Here is a 14,559-nt window from a genome sequence, read left to right on the forward strand (position 1 = left end):
GGCGGGTGGGAGGGATGGGGTGGCTGGGTGATGGACAATGGGGAGGGTATGTGCTATGGTGAGTGCTGTGAATTGTGTAAGACTGATGAATCACAGACCTGTACCCCCGAAACAAATAATACATTATATGTTAATAAAAAGAAAAAGAAATTTGCCCTCTCTTCCAACTGAGGCAGCCAGTTGCCCCTATGAGATACACCTCAAACATTCAGTACTGTATGTAAATACTGTGTCAGTAGAACTGGGGGAAAAAAAAAACACCAGTAGAATATATGAAAATATTATCAATGCTTATCTGAGTGGTCTTATTATAAGTGATTTATGTTTTTTTTATGTTTCTATAATTCTTAACTTTTCTTTAATAAATACATATTGGTCTTTTTGTTAACACATTGATTTTTATAAGATAATAAAAGCTATTTTATTTTTTTAAAGATTTCTGCCTTTTTTTATGCCTGGCTGGCACAGTCGGTAGAGCATGCAACTCTTGACCTTGGGGTCATGAGTTCGAGCCCTCATGGGGTATAGAGTTTACTTTAAAAATAAATAAATAAACGTTTTTAATAAAAAATAAGGGCACCTGGCTGGCTCAGTCAGTAGAGCAAGCAATTCTTGATCTCAGGGTCGTGAGTTCAAACCCCACATTGGGCATGGAGCATACTTAAAAAGAATAAATAAATTTTTAAAAAATTAAAAATAAAGGCATTTTGTCTTTTTCCCTTAAGTTATATATACTCTACAGTTTAATGTTTTATCATTTTTAAATAGGTAATATAAATACAGCAAAATAAATATGTATTTTTCAAATAATGCAAGAGTATACATACACTTTTTTCAAAAAGTCTTCCTCTCAACCCTATTTTTCTTCCTGTAGACAATCACAATAGCAATTTGTTGTTTTACCTCCAGTCTCAGTTTTTGCAGTCTGGGACTATCCTTGTATACTCAGTACCTATGGCACAATTCTTGGCTCAAGGAAAGGAATCAAATGATAAATAGTAAACAAGGGATAAGTGAATGGATACCAGGAAAATGAAGACAATGAAAAGAGATAATAGACAGATAGAAGATAGGCAGATGGAGGATGAATGGATGGAAATTTGGATAGAGACAGGTTGATGAATGAATATGTGAATAAATGGATGTTGTTGAGAATTTACTATTATATTAGTATTTACTATTATAGTAAAGTGGCAGGAAAACCAATATAATTTCTATATATGTGAAAACAGAAGGGCATGTGGGTGGCTCAGTTGGTTAAGTGGTTGCCTTTGGCTCAGGTCATGATCCCAGGGTCCTGGGATGGAGCCCCACATAGGGCTCCCTGCTCATGGGGAGCCTGCTTCTCCCTCTTCCTCTTAGCCTGCCACTCCCCCTGCTTGTGTGCTCTCTCTCTATCAAATAAATAAATAAATAAATAAATAAGCATTTAGGGGGGCCTGGGTGGCTGACGGTTAAGCATCTGCCTTCAGTTCAGGTTGTGGTCCCAGGGTCCTGGGATCAACCCCACATCGGGCTCCCTGCTCAGTGGGGAGCCTGCTTCTCCCTCTCCCACTGTCCCCCTGCTCATGCTCTCTCTCTCACTTTATTTCAAATATAAATAAAATCTTTAAAAAAAAAAAGCATTAAAAAAAACAGAGAAGGGGCTCCTGGGTGGCTCAGTCGGTTAAGAGTCTGCCTTCGGCTCAGGTCATGATCCCAGGGTCCTGGGATCGAGCCCCGCATCGGGCTCCCTGCTCCGCAGGAAGCCTGCTTCTCCCTCTCCCACTTCCCCTGCTTGTGTTCCCTCTCTCACTGTGTCTCTGTCAAATAAATAAATAAAATCTTTAAAACAGAAATGTTTCCATTATCTTGGTCTAGCACTCAGATTATAAGAAAAATATTAAGAAGGAAAAGCTAAAAACAGCACATGGTACATACAAAAAAAATTACTTAAGAAACACTAGAAACAATCTAAATATTAATAGGGAATTTATTTACTTTATTAAACCAATGTCCTCTTAAACTCAGGCAGTCCGACTCATGCTGTAATAAAAGAATAGCGACCCCCACGAAAGACCAAATTGATAATCTAGAAGATTAAATAAAGAAAATCTTTCAGAATGTAGAAAGAAAAAAGAGTTGTAATTTTTGAAAATGAATTTAAGAAACATGAAAGATAGAGCCTAAAAGGTCAACATTTGTTAATATGCATATCTGAAGAAGAGAACAAGAAAGGCAACAGAGGGAGAAGAAAAAATAATCAAATAAATAACAAGAAATAAAAATTGCCCTAAACCAAAGACAAAAGAAAAAGGCTACTATAATATTCATATGAAACTGGCAAGACTGGAAAAGGGGAGTGAAGGTGTAGGGAACGAGGCAGAAGGAATGCAACTAGACTAAATATCACTTTTTACCTTTAAAGTTCAAATTATATGCATAGGTTATCTATTAAAAAAATACTTTGTTAAAAGACATGGAAACAGGGGCACTTGGGTGGCTCAGTTGGTTAAGCGACTGCCTTCGGCTCAGGTCATGATCCTGGAGTCCCGGGATCGAGTCCCACATCGGGCTCCCTGCTCAGCAGGGAGTCTGCTTCTCCCTCTGACCCTCTTCCCTCTCGTGCTCTCTATCTCTCATTCTCTCTCTCAAATAAATAAATAAAATCTTAAAAAAAAAAAAAAGACATGGAAACAAAACCACATAAATTTAAAAAAAAAAAAAAAGACCTACATTTTCTACACAGGCTTTGGTGAAATTTTAGAATGCCTAGATAAAGTGAAAAATCCTGAGATTCCAGAGAGGAAAAAGCAAGTTTCCAATAAAGAAACTCCCATGAGCAACAAGAAATCCCAGAAGAAATAAAGTAACAGTTTTGGGTTCTGAGACAAAAATTATTCTTACTATAGAATTATATATTCAGCCAAACTATTAATCAAGTATGAATATAAAACACATTAACAGACACACAAGAACTCGGAATATGTACACATCCTATATGAAAAAGCTACTCAAAAAGATGTCCTCAACTGAACCAAAATGAGGAATCCAAGAAAAATCACACATAAGATATAAAGAAACGCTATTAGCTAAGTAAGATGCAGAATATTTGAAGAAAGGGCAAAATAACCTAAAAAAACCCATTAGGCCTTAATACCTGGAAGACTGTTTTAAGCAGCAATTACTTAATGCACAAGACTAGTTTTCCTTCTCCATGGGTCTTAATATACTAATTCATCCCACAATAAATAATTTCACAATCACAATATTTTAAGGCTGTTACATGGTTTTCAGTGTTCCCTTTTTAAAATCAACTCATAGACAAAAAGCAGGATGCTATAAAAATTATACTTTATTGGCAGATGGAGAAAAAGTAAGACAAATATATTACTTTCCTTAATATTCATATCAGGAAGACCACAAATAATATCTAAACTAACAAATCAAGAAAAAGAAATTTATGATCTAAAGTCATAAAAGTATTCACCATAAAAAATTTAAAGTAACAAAGGCAATAAATTTGAACGTTGAGATGGGAAAGGGGAAAACAGGAAGTAATGAGATTTCACAAAATTGTTCAGCTTTTCTCATGGAAAAACAAAAAACATCTAAAGTTCATAAATCAAGAAACAGAACTATTTGCATTTGCAGAATTATTATTATTATAGTGGTGCCTGGGTGGATCAGTTGGTTAAGCACCCGACCTTCAGCTCAAGTCATGATCTCAGGGTCCTGGGATCAAGCTCAGCCAGAAGTCTGCTTGTCCCTCTCCCTCTTCCTCTCCCTTTGTCCCTCCCCCTGCTCCACTCATGTGCACTCGCACTCTCTCTCTCTCAAACAAATATTTTTTAAAAAGAAACAGAAAAAATAAATAAGTAAAGAAAAAGAAACAGAAACAGAAACAGAATTACATGCTTATTAAAGTCATAGTGGTAAGGACCAGCAAAACTTAAAACAGAAATAATTAACATTGGTTACCTCTGAGAAATGAGGAAGCTTGAGAGTGGACAATAAGAAGGAAGGCTTTTACTTTTCATTTTATATAAGTTGTACTGTTGGAGTTTGTTTGAATCAGGTACAACTATTATTTAATAAATTTTAATAGCATAAAAATAAAAATATTTCCACTTTGACACGAATATATTATAAAGATCAAAAACTGCTGAGAAATTAGTTAACAGAACTCTGGTTTTCTAAGTTACACAAGTTCAAATTACATATAATTTTTCAGAAAAAAGGAAGGTCACTTTTTTTTTTAAATTTGCACCTAACAAAGCAATAGGATTCACTCGGTGTTTTAAGTCACTCTTAAAATGCAATTATAATAATTACACTGCAAAAAGGGAAAGAGAAAAAGAGAAAAAGGAAACTAACTTTTGTAAAAAGCAACATACTTTGTGCCTCAGACCACTTGGTACTTTCATAGGTGAGCTTATTTAACAATCATAAAGAAAATTATAACTTCCCTACAGAAAGATGCAACTAACCTGTAAGGCAAACTAACCACCTGTAAGGCAAAAGTTTTACCTTATTTTTCCAGCAGCCTTGGATTCACCTTTCTGTCCAAATATAAGTATCTACAAAACAGTTTGCCACGACATGGTTTTGGTCTGTGGTCACAGTACAAAACAAAATTAAATCCATTTCCTAATCACGTTTTCCTTGGTAACTGAGATCATCAACCACAAAATCTCACTGAAATAATATTTTTCGATAGAAAACACACAGCAGGGGCACCTGGATGGCTCAGTCAGTTAAGCATCTGCCTTCAGCTCAGGTCATGATCCCAGAGTCGTGGGACTGAGCCCCGAGTCGGGCTCTCTGCTCAGCCAGGAGTCTGCTTATCCCTCTCCCTCTGCCCTGCTCGTGTTCCCTCTCTCTGCCTCTCATATAAATGAATAAAAAATCTTAAAAAAAGAAAAGAAAACACACAACAGGTTTAAAGCCTCTCTATAAGGAGGGTGTGTTTCTCCTTTAGAAAGACTCATTATATTAGAAATTAAAGATATTTTATAAGGATACCAATTATTTGAGGACTTTACAGGTTTTTACTTCTCTTTGATCCATCACTTACTTTTGGATAAGAATTCAAACCCTCAATAAAAAACTACTGCTGCACACTTGTATCCTGAATTACATCCTGTCTCCTCTCTTGAGACTCTCTTTTATCCTGCACAATGTGAGCTCAAAAGGCCTATTACAGGAAGTGTTGAACTCTCAGCTATTTATAAATGGACAAAATCTTCAAATAGCTTTGTTGGCTACTTCTTCATGGTTCTAGACCTTAAAAACTACCTGTTTTTAAAGAAACAGTCATGTTAATAATTCAAAACATTAAAATGCTCTCTGGGGAAAAAAAATCTTGTCCCTTTGTTTTGGGATCCAAAGGCAGCACCAACATTATACAATACCAACATCACAAGATAATGAACAGGCTTATCTTTTAAAAAAAAATTAACCAAATAGCCTTACTCTCATCATTTACCACCAAGAAGATTTAAAATTGTAATATATTGCCTTCAAGTCTTCTACACTGATGTCTAAATTTCACTATGCTACGTGAGCATTTTGCAAAACAAGCACACAGTTTAATATCACATATTTTTATCCAGCATATTCAGTCCAAACATATAATACACAAAAGTAAAAATCCTTGATTCATCAATATTGAGATCCATTACATCAAAAAAAAAACCTTTCCAGAGGCCTACTTTTTTCCTACATAAAAATCGGAGACATGCCTTTCCCATGCTGCTAAAATAGTAACCTGTATTTCCTTTAGCAAACTAGTGACTTAAAACTCATTTTTATATATTACATATTCTTAAAGCCTTAAACATTTATTTTCCTTATCGTCAGCCTCCTTGTCTCCAGTCCTCAGAGATTTATATCTCATATATCACCATGTTAGCAAATCATTTCAAGCCAGTACTTCCAAAAGTAAATAGCTTACAGAAATTTTAATTAGCTACAGTAATATGCACAAAAACTGTACCTACTAGGATATTTATTCACTGTAGTATTAGTACTAGCAAAAGACTGGAAACAGCCTAAATATCCATCAAGAGGGATGGTTAAGTAAATTATGTAAGTCAATACAATGGAATACAGTAAAACTATTTAGAAGAACTAGGCATCTCTGCATATCAGTTATGTAATGATCTTCAAATTATATTTGTTTAAAAATAGAGAAATGTAAACTATATTAAACACACACACCCCAAGAAAATCTCTCTAAAATGGAAAACCAAGAATGGGTGCCTGTAGAAAGGGAAAGGGGTGGGGAAAGGGAAGGCTTATATATTACATTGTACATCTTTTTATGCACAAGCACTTACTACTTACTGAACACATGCTTTTTTTTAATAAAACACTTTTTTGAAAAGGTGATCTTGACTGCATTCACAAATTGACAGTTTTTCAGTTTAAGCATCAGTTTGCATCATCAAAATCCCTCCTACAACTTGAAAGACATGAGCTTTCCTATTTCATTTGTCCACACCCTCATATATACATTTTTATTAAATGGTCACCTCAGGGGCACCTGGCTGGCTCAGTCGGTGGAGCATGCAACTCTTGATCTTGGGGTAGTGAATTTGAGCCCCATGTTGGGTGTAGAGTTTAAAAAAAAAAAAGTCACTTCATGGATTTGAAAATTATGTGTTGCTAAGCCACTAATTCCAAAAATTAAACCTTCCCAGTCCAGTATCACAGCAACTAGCCAGTTTCTCAGTCACAGTCGTCACATTCCTTGAGCCACATCTGGCTAGTGGCTACTATACTGTAAAGCACAGATGCATTTTCATCATTGCATGAAGTTCTATTGGGCATCACTGCTCTAGACTAAGGGTTGGTAAACTAAGCAGGGCAAACTACAGCCTACAGACCAAAGCCAGTTCACCACCTGTTTTTGTACATAAAGTTCTATTGGAACACAGCCATTCTAATTTATATTCATTTATATATTATTTGTGGATACTTTTGCACTACAACAGCAGATTCAAGTAATTATAACATATATGGTATGGCTCACAAAGCCCAAAATATTTAGTACCTGCCTCTTTTGTGGAAAAAGTTTGTCGGCTATTGCTCTAAACAATCAAATTTCATTGAAAAGAGCATTTATTTCCCTTGGCCTTCAAAAATAAAGTTCTGAAAGCTTGCACTGCATAAATGAAGAACCAATTAAACATAAACCAATGACCATTTGATTTACTAAGTGCTAAAGATACTAAATTTATTAACATAAACCCGTAATATCAATAAACTTCCTAAAGTATGCTTGAATGCTAACATTTTCTAAGCGCCTCTATAAAATTGCTAGTAAAAGCACAGAATGGGCACCTGGGGTGGTTCAATTAGTTAAGCTTCCAACTCTTGAGATTTCGGCTCAGGTCATGATCTCAAAGTCGTGAGATCAAGCCCTGCGGGTTACTACCTATAGTGATATTACACGCCTAAGAACAAAGAAGGACAGAATCACAGCTAATGAACATACTTGGTGAATAAGAGAAGGCTTCTAGAAGCAAAGCTATTTGAATTAGGTATTAAGGATGAGCAGGAGTTTGCCAAGTTTTTGGGAGTGAGGAGAAAAGGCAGGGAGTAGCAGAGCAACACCATTCTACTTCAACTATAGAAAAAAAATAGAAATGAAAAGGACTTACCAAGTCCTAGAAAATATGAGTTCAGTGCTACAGAAGCATGGCTTGAACACCCTGGAAAAAAGGAGGGAGTTGGTGGCAAGCACAAAGGCTGTAAAGACGAAAGACTTTAGGATCCGAATGCAAATGGCTTTACATGCCAAAGTAAGGAATTAAGATTGGATGTGATTGTATGAGCCAGAGAGACTGCACAGTTTTCCAAGATGTGACATGAGTGATTTTATTTTGTAGAAAAATGACCCCAGGCAACTTGGATCTTGGACTATCATGAGGAAAGACTAACCTAACAGCAGAAACCAATTAAGCTACTGTACAAATCAAAGATGGTGGACAAAAGTAAGACAGTGAGAATGCAGAGAAACCAGATAAAGAGAACTACAGGCCTGCACTTCTACTTTTTTTAAATGTCCATGTGATATTTTCCCTTTTCTGTATTTGTTGGTATAGATGTATCCTTTACATGGAAAAAGTTTATACAATAAACTGGAGGCAACATGACCTTTTTTGTTTTGCCTCCTATGGTATTAAAGAAGGAAAACACATTAGAAAATGCAGTAACTCAGTCACGAGAGCTGGATTACTGTCTTGCAATTTGCTGTGAGGCTTGTCTTTGCTCTGAGACTATGGTCATGACAACCTCTAACAGCTCTGGTTTTCTCATTTGTAAAGAAATGAGACTAAATGATCTTAAAACTCTTGATAGCTTTCTAAAATGCTATGATCCTACTGATACATCATCTTTAATCTTCGTAGATCTCAAAAAAATTGCAAATTGTCTATTTTAACTACAAACCAAATATGAAAAATCTATCAAAACCAGGCTGTTATGACCATGCCTATTATTTACCTATATGTATCCACATGTACCTAACTACATTTGTGAAGGATTTCGTGACCTACATTAGCAGACATGCAGACACCAATTGCTCATCTGTAACTTTATACATTAAGATATATAGTCACCAACTACTCATCTGAAACCCTAAGGCAAAACTGAAACTGTTGTCAGTCAGCCATTTCACTTTCAATTAACGAGTATCTTTCAGACATCTCCAAAAAGGAGCATTCTTTGATTAGAGTGTTTCAAAGACTAAATGAATGTCTGCAAAGTTGAATAGTACTATTGTTGGGTACAACAGTTTTCAGACATAACACTATCCTATGGAATCAAGTTTGTTTGAACCTCTTATTGACAAAAGAAATTTTTAACAATATTCCTTTATCAATCAAAACAAAGTTTTTCAAATTTAAGAAATATGGTCTTGAAATTTGTAACCATAAACCGTTATATGTGACTTGTTACTGTTAAGAGAAAAACTATTACAAATTCTTGCTCATACTAAAAAATCTAGAAATATTCTGAACTTGTTTCTCAAGAATAACTTTTAAGCCTGAGTTTATTTAAAAAGGATGGTTGGGTCAAAAGATTCTCTTCCTTCAAAACAAAAAGAAAAAGTAACATTTTTATTAAAAGTGAAAAACCCAAAGGTAATCTTTCACTTCTACCGTTACAAATTTATGTAGTGTAATTAACATAGTCTAAGTTAAAGTCCTATTTCAATGAAAATATTCTAAGGTTTTTTAAACTGTAGTATTAAACTACAAGCAGAGGCTTTTCTAGTGATGTTTTGTGTTACATTACTTCTTCCAGTGTTTCTCCAAAAGACCTAAATGATTTTTTGGTTATATACTATGTTATATACATCAGAATAATTTCTCTTTAACGAACCCATGTGACTTTTTTCTTGCTCCCTAAAATAGCATTATACATTTTTTCTGAATTAACCAAAATAAATTCTGTAAAGAGCTAAATTGTAATTGACCATGATCAGAGTGTAAAATCCTTTACTATGCAAATCTGCATCAGAGTTTAGAACCATCACTAAAAACCTTCTATTCTTTCAAATCGCTGGTATCAATGAACATAAAACTAATCCTACCAACCCACAAGAGATGTGTTTACTGTAAAGCCTCAAATCTCAACCAAACCCTTCGTCCAAGAAAACCTACCTTTATAATGATTTTTCTTACAATTCAGTGATAACAACTAACGCTTTCAGATCCTACAAGTTTCTTTAAAAAGTATATTTTGAAAATACACAAACTGATCTTATTCTATTAAAGAAACTTTATTAATTCTAATCAAACAAATTTCACTCAAGAAGAAAGTGTAGTCGAATCAAGAACTTTATTAGAAGGGAAAATATTCAAAAAGAACAATTAGAAGCAGGAATTAAATTATCTGTTTTTTGTTATAGCCCGTGCTAATGAAATACAATTCAAAAGCAGAATTTCCAATTTTTCTCAAAAGTTGCCTACTGAAAGGAAGCTATTTTAACAAAAATGAAAATACATTTTAGAAATTCCAGATCAAGTATATTATAAAGTTAGCATGAGGAGTATGAAAAACACCACATGTAATTTGTTTTGTAATGCCAATGTCCAAATAGGAAAACTAGATATCCTCTCCCCAAGTATATCTGATAAGATTACTACAGGGACACCAGTAAAACAAGGAAAGTTAATATTCTAAAAACAAAATACAAGTTAATTATAGTACCTCACATTCCAAGATATTAATTCAAGGACACCTGGCAATTAACTGAAAGAATTATGAGAAAAGTTTACAACTGAATACCATGGGGCCTGTTCAGTTATAAGACAAAAATTACTTTCAGTAACAATCCTTTACACGTGTATAGTACCTGGTGATTTCCATGATACTTTACGATAAAACAATTTGTAAAGCTGTGCTTTCTCGTTCTCTGTACGAAATAAGCACACACACTCCAACTACTTTCGTCCTAGAGTTCATAAATCAATTATATCAATTACAACAGAGTGCGCAGAACGATAGGCAACACTTCAAATCTTACTAATGTCATTTTGGCTGATACTCACTTTATTCAGAAATGTTCCGTTACGACCCTAAAGACTCTCTTTCATATAGTTTTTGAAATCTAAGTCTTTGAAATCTAAGCGGGACAGGTAGATAGACGTTCCTGGGCTCCTAACTCTGGGGGAGGAGAATTTCTGCCAGGATGGGCGGTGAAGAAGCGATTGGTTTAAACCTATCCCTCACAGGCAGGGAGCTGGTTCCACCTGTCCTACGGTACGAGATCGTCTACCCTACAGGACGAAGCACAGGCGTTCTCAATACTTTATCCAGCTCGCCTTCTCCTAAGAGAACAATCAATAAAGGCTTCCTAAGAGGTTACTACGGCTCTCCCTCAACTCCCAGGAAAACAAAGATTCAGGCCCAGATCTCTGTCACTTCACATTCCGTTCTGGATAATCTAGGTGCTCGATAAAGCCCAGCACGCAGTCATTTAGCCAGGGGACGGAGTGCAGAACATCAGAATATCCAAGGTGGGGGGAAATGAGTTACCAGAGAACTAGACGAACTCTGAAGTTCTGCGGGTAAAACGCGGTTAGTTTCCCAGGAGGTCCTACATTCGAGGTAAGGTGCGGAATTCAGAATGTGAAAAAGCGCAATCGGGGGCGAATGAGGAGAAATCCAGAAATCACCAGGTATAGACTGGGACGGGGGGCTGCGCTGAGGAGCGAATGGGCTGGCTGGCGCCAAGGGCAGAGGTGCCCGGCGGGTCAGACCCGTGAGGCTGGCTAGGACCCCAGCCCTCGGCCGCGCGACCGGCTCCTCGGCTAGGTTTCAAACCGCCGCCCCCGGGAGGCGCTCAGCCGATTGGAAGTTCCACAACGACCGTCACCAGCCCAGGGCCGGAGCGGCAACTCCTCGGCAAAGCTCTCTCATCCCTCCGCGTCTCCCCAAGAGGCCAGACCCCACAAACTCCACCTCCAACCGAGGTCCCAACTCGAGTCCCGCCGCCAGCTCCATGCACGCGGAAGGCGCCCTCTGGGACGGGACCGACGCCCCCCGACTGGGCTGCGCCGCGGGAGTTCGAGGGGCGCGACGGGGCCGCGCAGGCGGCGGGCAGCACCCGCGTCCCTCAGTCCGTGCTGGGACACGGCCCCGCGACCACCTCCGCCTCGCCACTCGGGAACGGCCCGACCCGGCTCCGACCCACCCATCCCGCGCGGTCGCGGGCTGGGCGAGGACCCAAGCGAGCCTACTCCCCCCGCCCCTGCTCTTACCCATCTTTCCGCCTCGCCTTGTAGACGTGCCCGTAGGTGCCGCGTCCCACTTTGCACCCTTCGTACTCAAACAAATCCTCCACCCGCTCCCGCTCCGCCGCCAGCTTCGCCTTGAAATCATAATCCATTGTCTGCTTTCCCCATAGAGGCACCGGGACGCGGGGGCCGCCGCCGCTCAGTCCCTCCTCCTCCTCCCCCCGCGACCGCCGCTCCACTTCTCCAACAGCCGCCTCTCGGGCGCGCGCGCGCCACCCGCCGCCCCGCGGTCCGCCTTCAGCAAGGGACTCCTCGGCGGCCGCGGCAGCCACCTCCTCCACCACCTCCTCCTCCGCGGCGGCGGCGGCGGCGACTCCCGCAGGCAGCCCCAGTCCCGCCTCCCCCCTTCATTTCCTTGTTTTGGAACCTGGTGGGCAGCTCCGCGGCTTCCTCGAGCTCATTAACGAACCATCCCGCCCACCCCGGAGTCGCGGAGGCTCCTGGGAAATGTAGTTCCGAAGGCTACAGGAGTGGCTAAGTTTTGCCAGCAAAAGAAATACAGCACCCAGGATGCTTTAGGCCGCCACAGGCCCGCCCCCACAAGGCGTGCACGCCTGCGCACTGGGGCCGCCCCTCCCCCTCAGGTAGTGCCGGACTGCCAGTTCCTGTGAAGGTAGAAAGCTCAAAGTTGCCGTATTCTTTCTGCGAGTCTGTGGGAGCTGGTGGAAAGAAGGCCCTTGTTCTGGTGTGAGGAAGGTACTCCACTATAACTGCTCCCGGGAGAGAAGGAGAGTGGAAAGTATTTGACAAGTGGTTTGCTCAGGAGTTTGTTCCAGCGTTTTGAGAGGCGAGCGCTGTGGTTAGGGCAGTTGTACTGCAGATTGTTTGTTTTTTGTGGCAATTGGTCCGCCTGTTACCCCGCCCCCTCCCCCGTCCAACCGTCCATTGGCTGAGACTAGAGAATGACGTCCTCGTTGGTGCGTGGGTATCCCCAGGCTTTGGCTCCTTTCCCGCTCTTGATTGATAATTGGGTGTGCTCGGTTGTTTCTGATAGGTTAATCTTTTCTCTTTAGGATGCGAAAACCGTATTTCAAAAGCTGAACCATCAGCAGTTTCCTAGTCCTAGCTGAGGTCTGAGGAGAACTTCTGAGCCCTAGCTGCCAATCTTCCTTTTCCTCGCGCTCTAGTCATGGTCTCCTCCTACCATATGTGGTTCCCACAGCCAAGCTTTGGCCATCTGTCTAAGGACAGTTAAAGTGCCAGGGGGATGCATCATTTTATTTTTTTTTAAAGATTTTATTTATTTGAGAGAGAGAGAAACAGCACGAGAGGGAAGAGGGTCAGAGGGAGAAGCAGACTCCCCGCTGAGCGGGGAGCCCAATGTGGGACTCAATCCGGGACTCCAGGATCATGACCTGAGCCGAAGGCAGTCGCCTAACCAACTGAGCCACCCAGGCGCCCCGGGATGCATCATTTTAAAAACAATCATCAGGTTTGGATTGTAAAAGATTTGTTACAGTCTATGCATAATGGTGACATTCTCCTAGAATGTTGAAGAAAGTCTCCTTAATCAAGGTGAACACTGATTCATTTAATTATTGTGTGCTTAATGTGTCAGATAATTGGGATACAATCTTAAACATGATTGCTGCTAGGATAGGACTAATATACTACATTTAGTGGGAGCACAAAGGAAGAAATGGTCAGTCGTATCTAAAGTGGTAAGGAGGGCGCCTGGGTGGCTCAGTCGTTAAGCATCTGCCTTCAACTCAGGTCATGATCCCAGGGGCCTGGGATTGAGTCCTGCATGGGGCTCCTTGCTCGGCAGGGAGCCTGCTTCTCCCTCTGCCTGCCTCTCTCTCTGACAAATAAATAAATAAAATCTTAAAAAAAAAAAAAAAAGTCTTGCTTTAAAAAAATAAAGTGGCAAGGAAAGTTGGTAGTGAGCTGCCTGCTAGGTTTTGGAAGAAACCTGGAAAACTTGGGGTGGGGGGAGGGGTGGAGATCATTTATTTACTACAAGAGTAAATTTCTGGGAAACTTTCTCAGCTCTTGAAATCAATCAGAAAGTATCTGAGTTTCTCTTATTTCCAGGAGCCATGATAAGTGCTGAAGATACCAGATGAAAATTGGTCTTTTTCCATCGGGGGAACTAAAACCTATTGAAGAAATAAACATGCAGGCAAATTAAAAATAAACCGTGTGGGAACAAAGAGCAATGGTAGAATAGTAAGACTTTTAGAGGAGTCAGGCTAGGCTTCACAAGGGAGGTCAGTTTGAGCCAAAATTTAGAGAACCTTATGTGAAGGGCAAGTAGACAAGTAGCAGGAAATTATTTAAGGCAGGATGGCAAATACATATATCATGAGAGAACATGATATAATCTGAGAAATGCAACTAGTTTGAATGTTACAGATTAAAGCAGGGAAAGGGGATATCTAAAAAGAGGTTAGATAAGGAGAGGTCAGATTATGAAGAGCACTATATATATGTCAGGTAAAAGTTTTAAATTTCATCATTTTATTGGCAATCAGAAGCCATTAAAGACTTTAGATAAAAATTTTTTTATTATGTTATGTTAATCACCATACATTACATCATTAGTTTTTGATGTAGTGTTCCATGATTCATTGTTTGTGTACCCAGTGCTCCACGCAGAACATGCCCTCTTTATACCCATCACCAGGCTAACCCATCCCCCCACCACCCTCCCCTCTAGAACCTTCAGTTTGTTTTTCAGAGTCCATTGTCTCTCATGATTCGTCTCCCACTCCGATTTCCCACCCTTCATTCTTCCCCTCCTGCTATCTTCTTTTTCTTTTTTTTT

The 14,559-nt window shown here is 39.5% G+C and overlaps 1 protein-coding gene across 2 annotated transcripts in view; it reads right to left on the reverse strand.

Annotated features, from left to right (window-relative positions):
- Positions 1-12,142, reverse strand: part of CDK19 (cyclin dependent kinase 19) — a 165,992-nt gene extending 153,850 nt beyond the window's left edge. The window contains exon 1 of one of the 2 annotated variants that reach the window (XM_025864079.2): positions 11,757-12,142. In XM_025864079.2, coding sequence (XP_025719864.1) covers positions 11,757-11,884 — 128 coding nt within the window. In that variant the 5' untranslated portion in view covers positions 11,885-12,142. The remainder of the gene's footprint in view (positions 1-11,756) is intronic. The other variant, XM_025864087.2, reaches the window with a different exon arrangement.
- Between the last annotated feature and the right edge of the window lie 2,417 nt (positions 12,143-14,559).

Source organism: Callorhinus ursinus, unplaced genomic scaffold (genome assembly GCF_003265705.2).
Source record: "Callorhinus ursinus isolate GAN/ISIS: 27379988/994484 unplaced genomic scaffold, GSC_fseal_2.0 scaffold6, whole genome shotgun sequence".
Taxonomy (NCBI): Eukaryota; Metazoa; Chordata; class Mammalia; order Carnivora; family Otariidae; genus Callorhinus; species Callorhinus ursinus.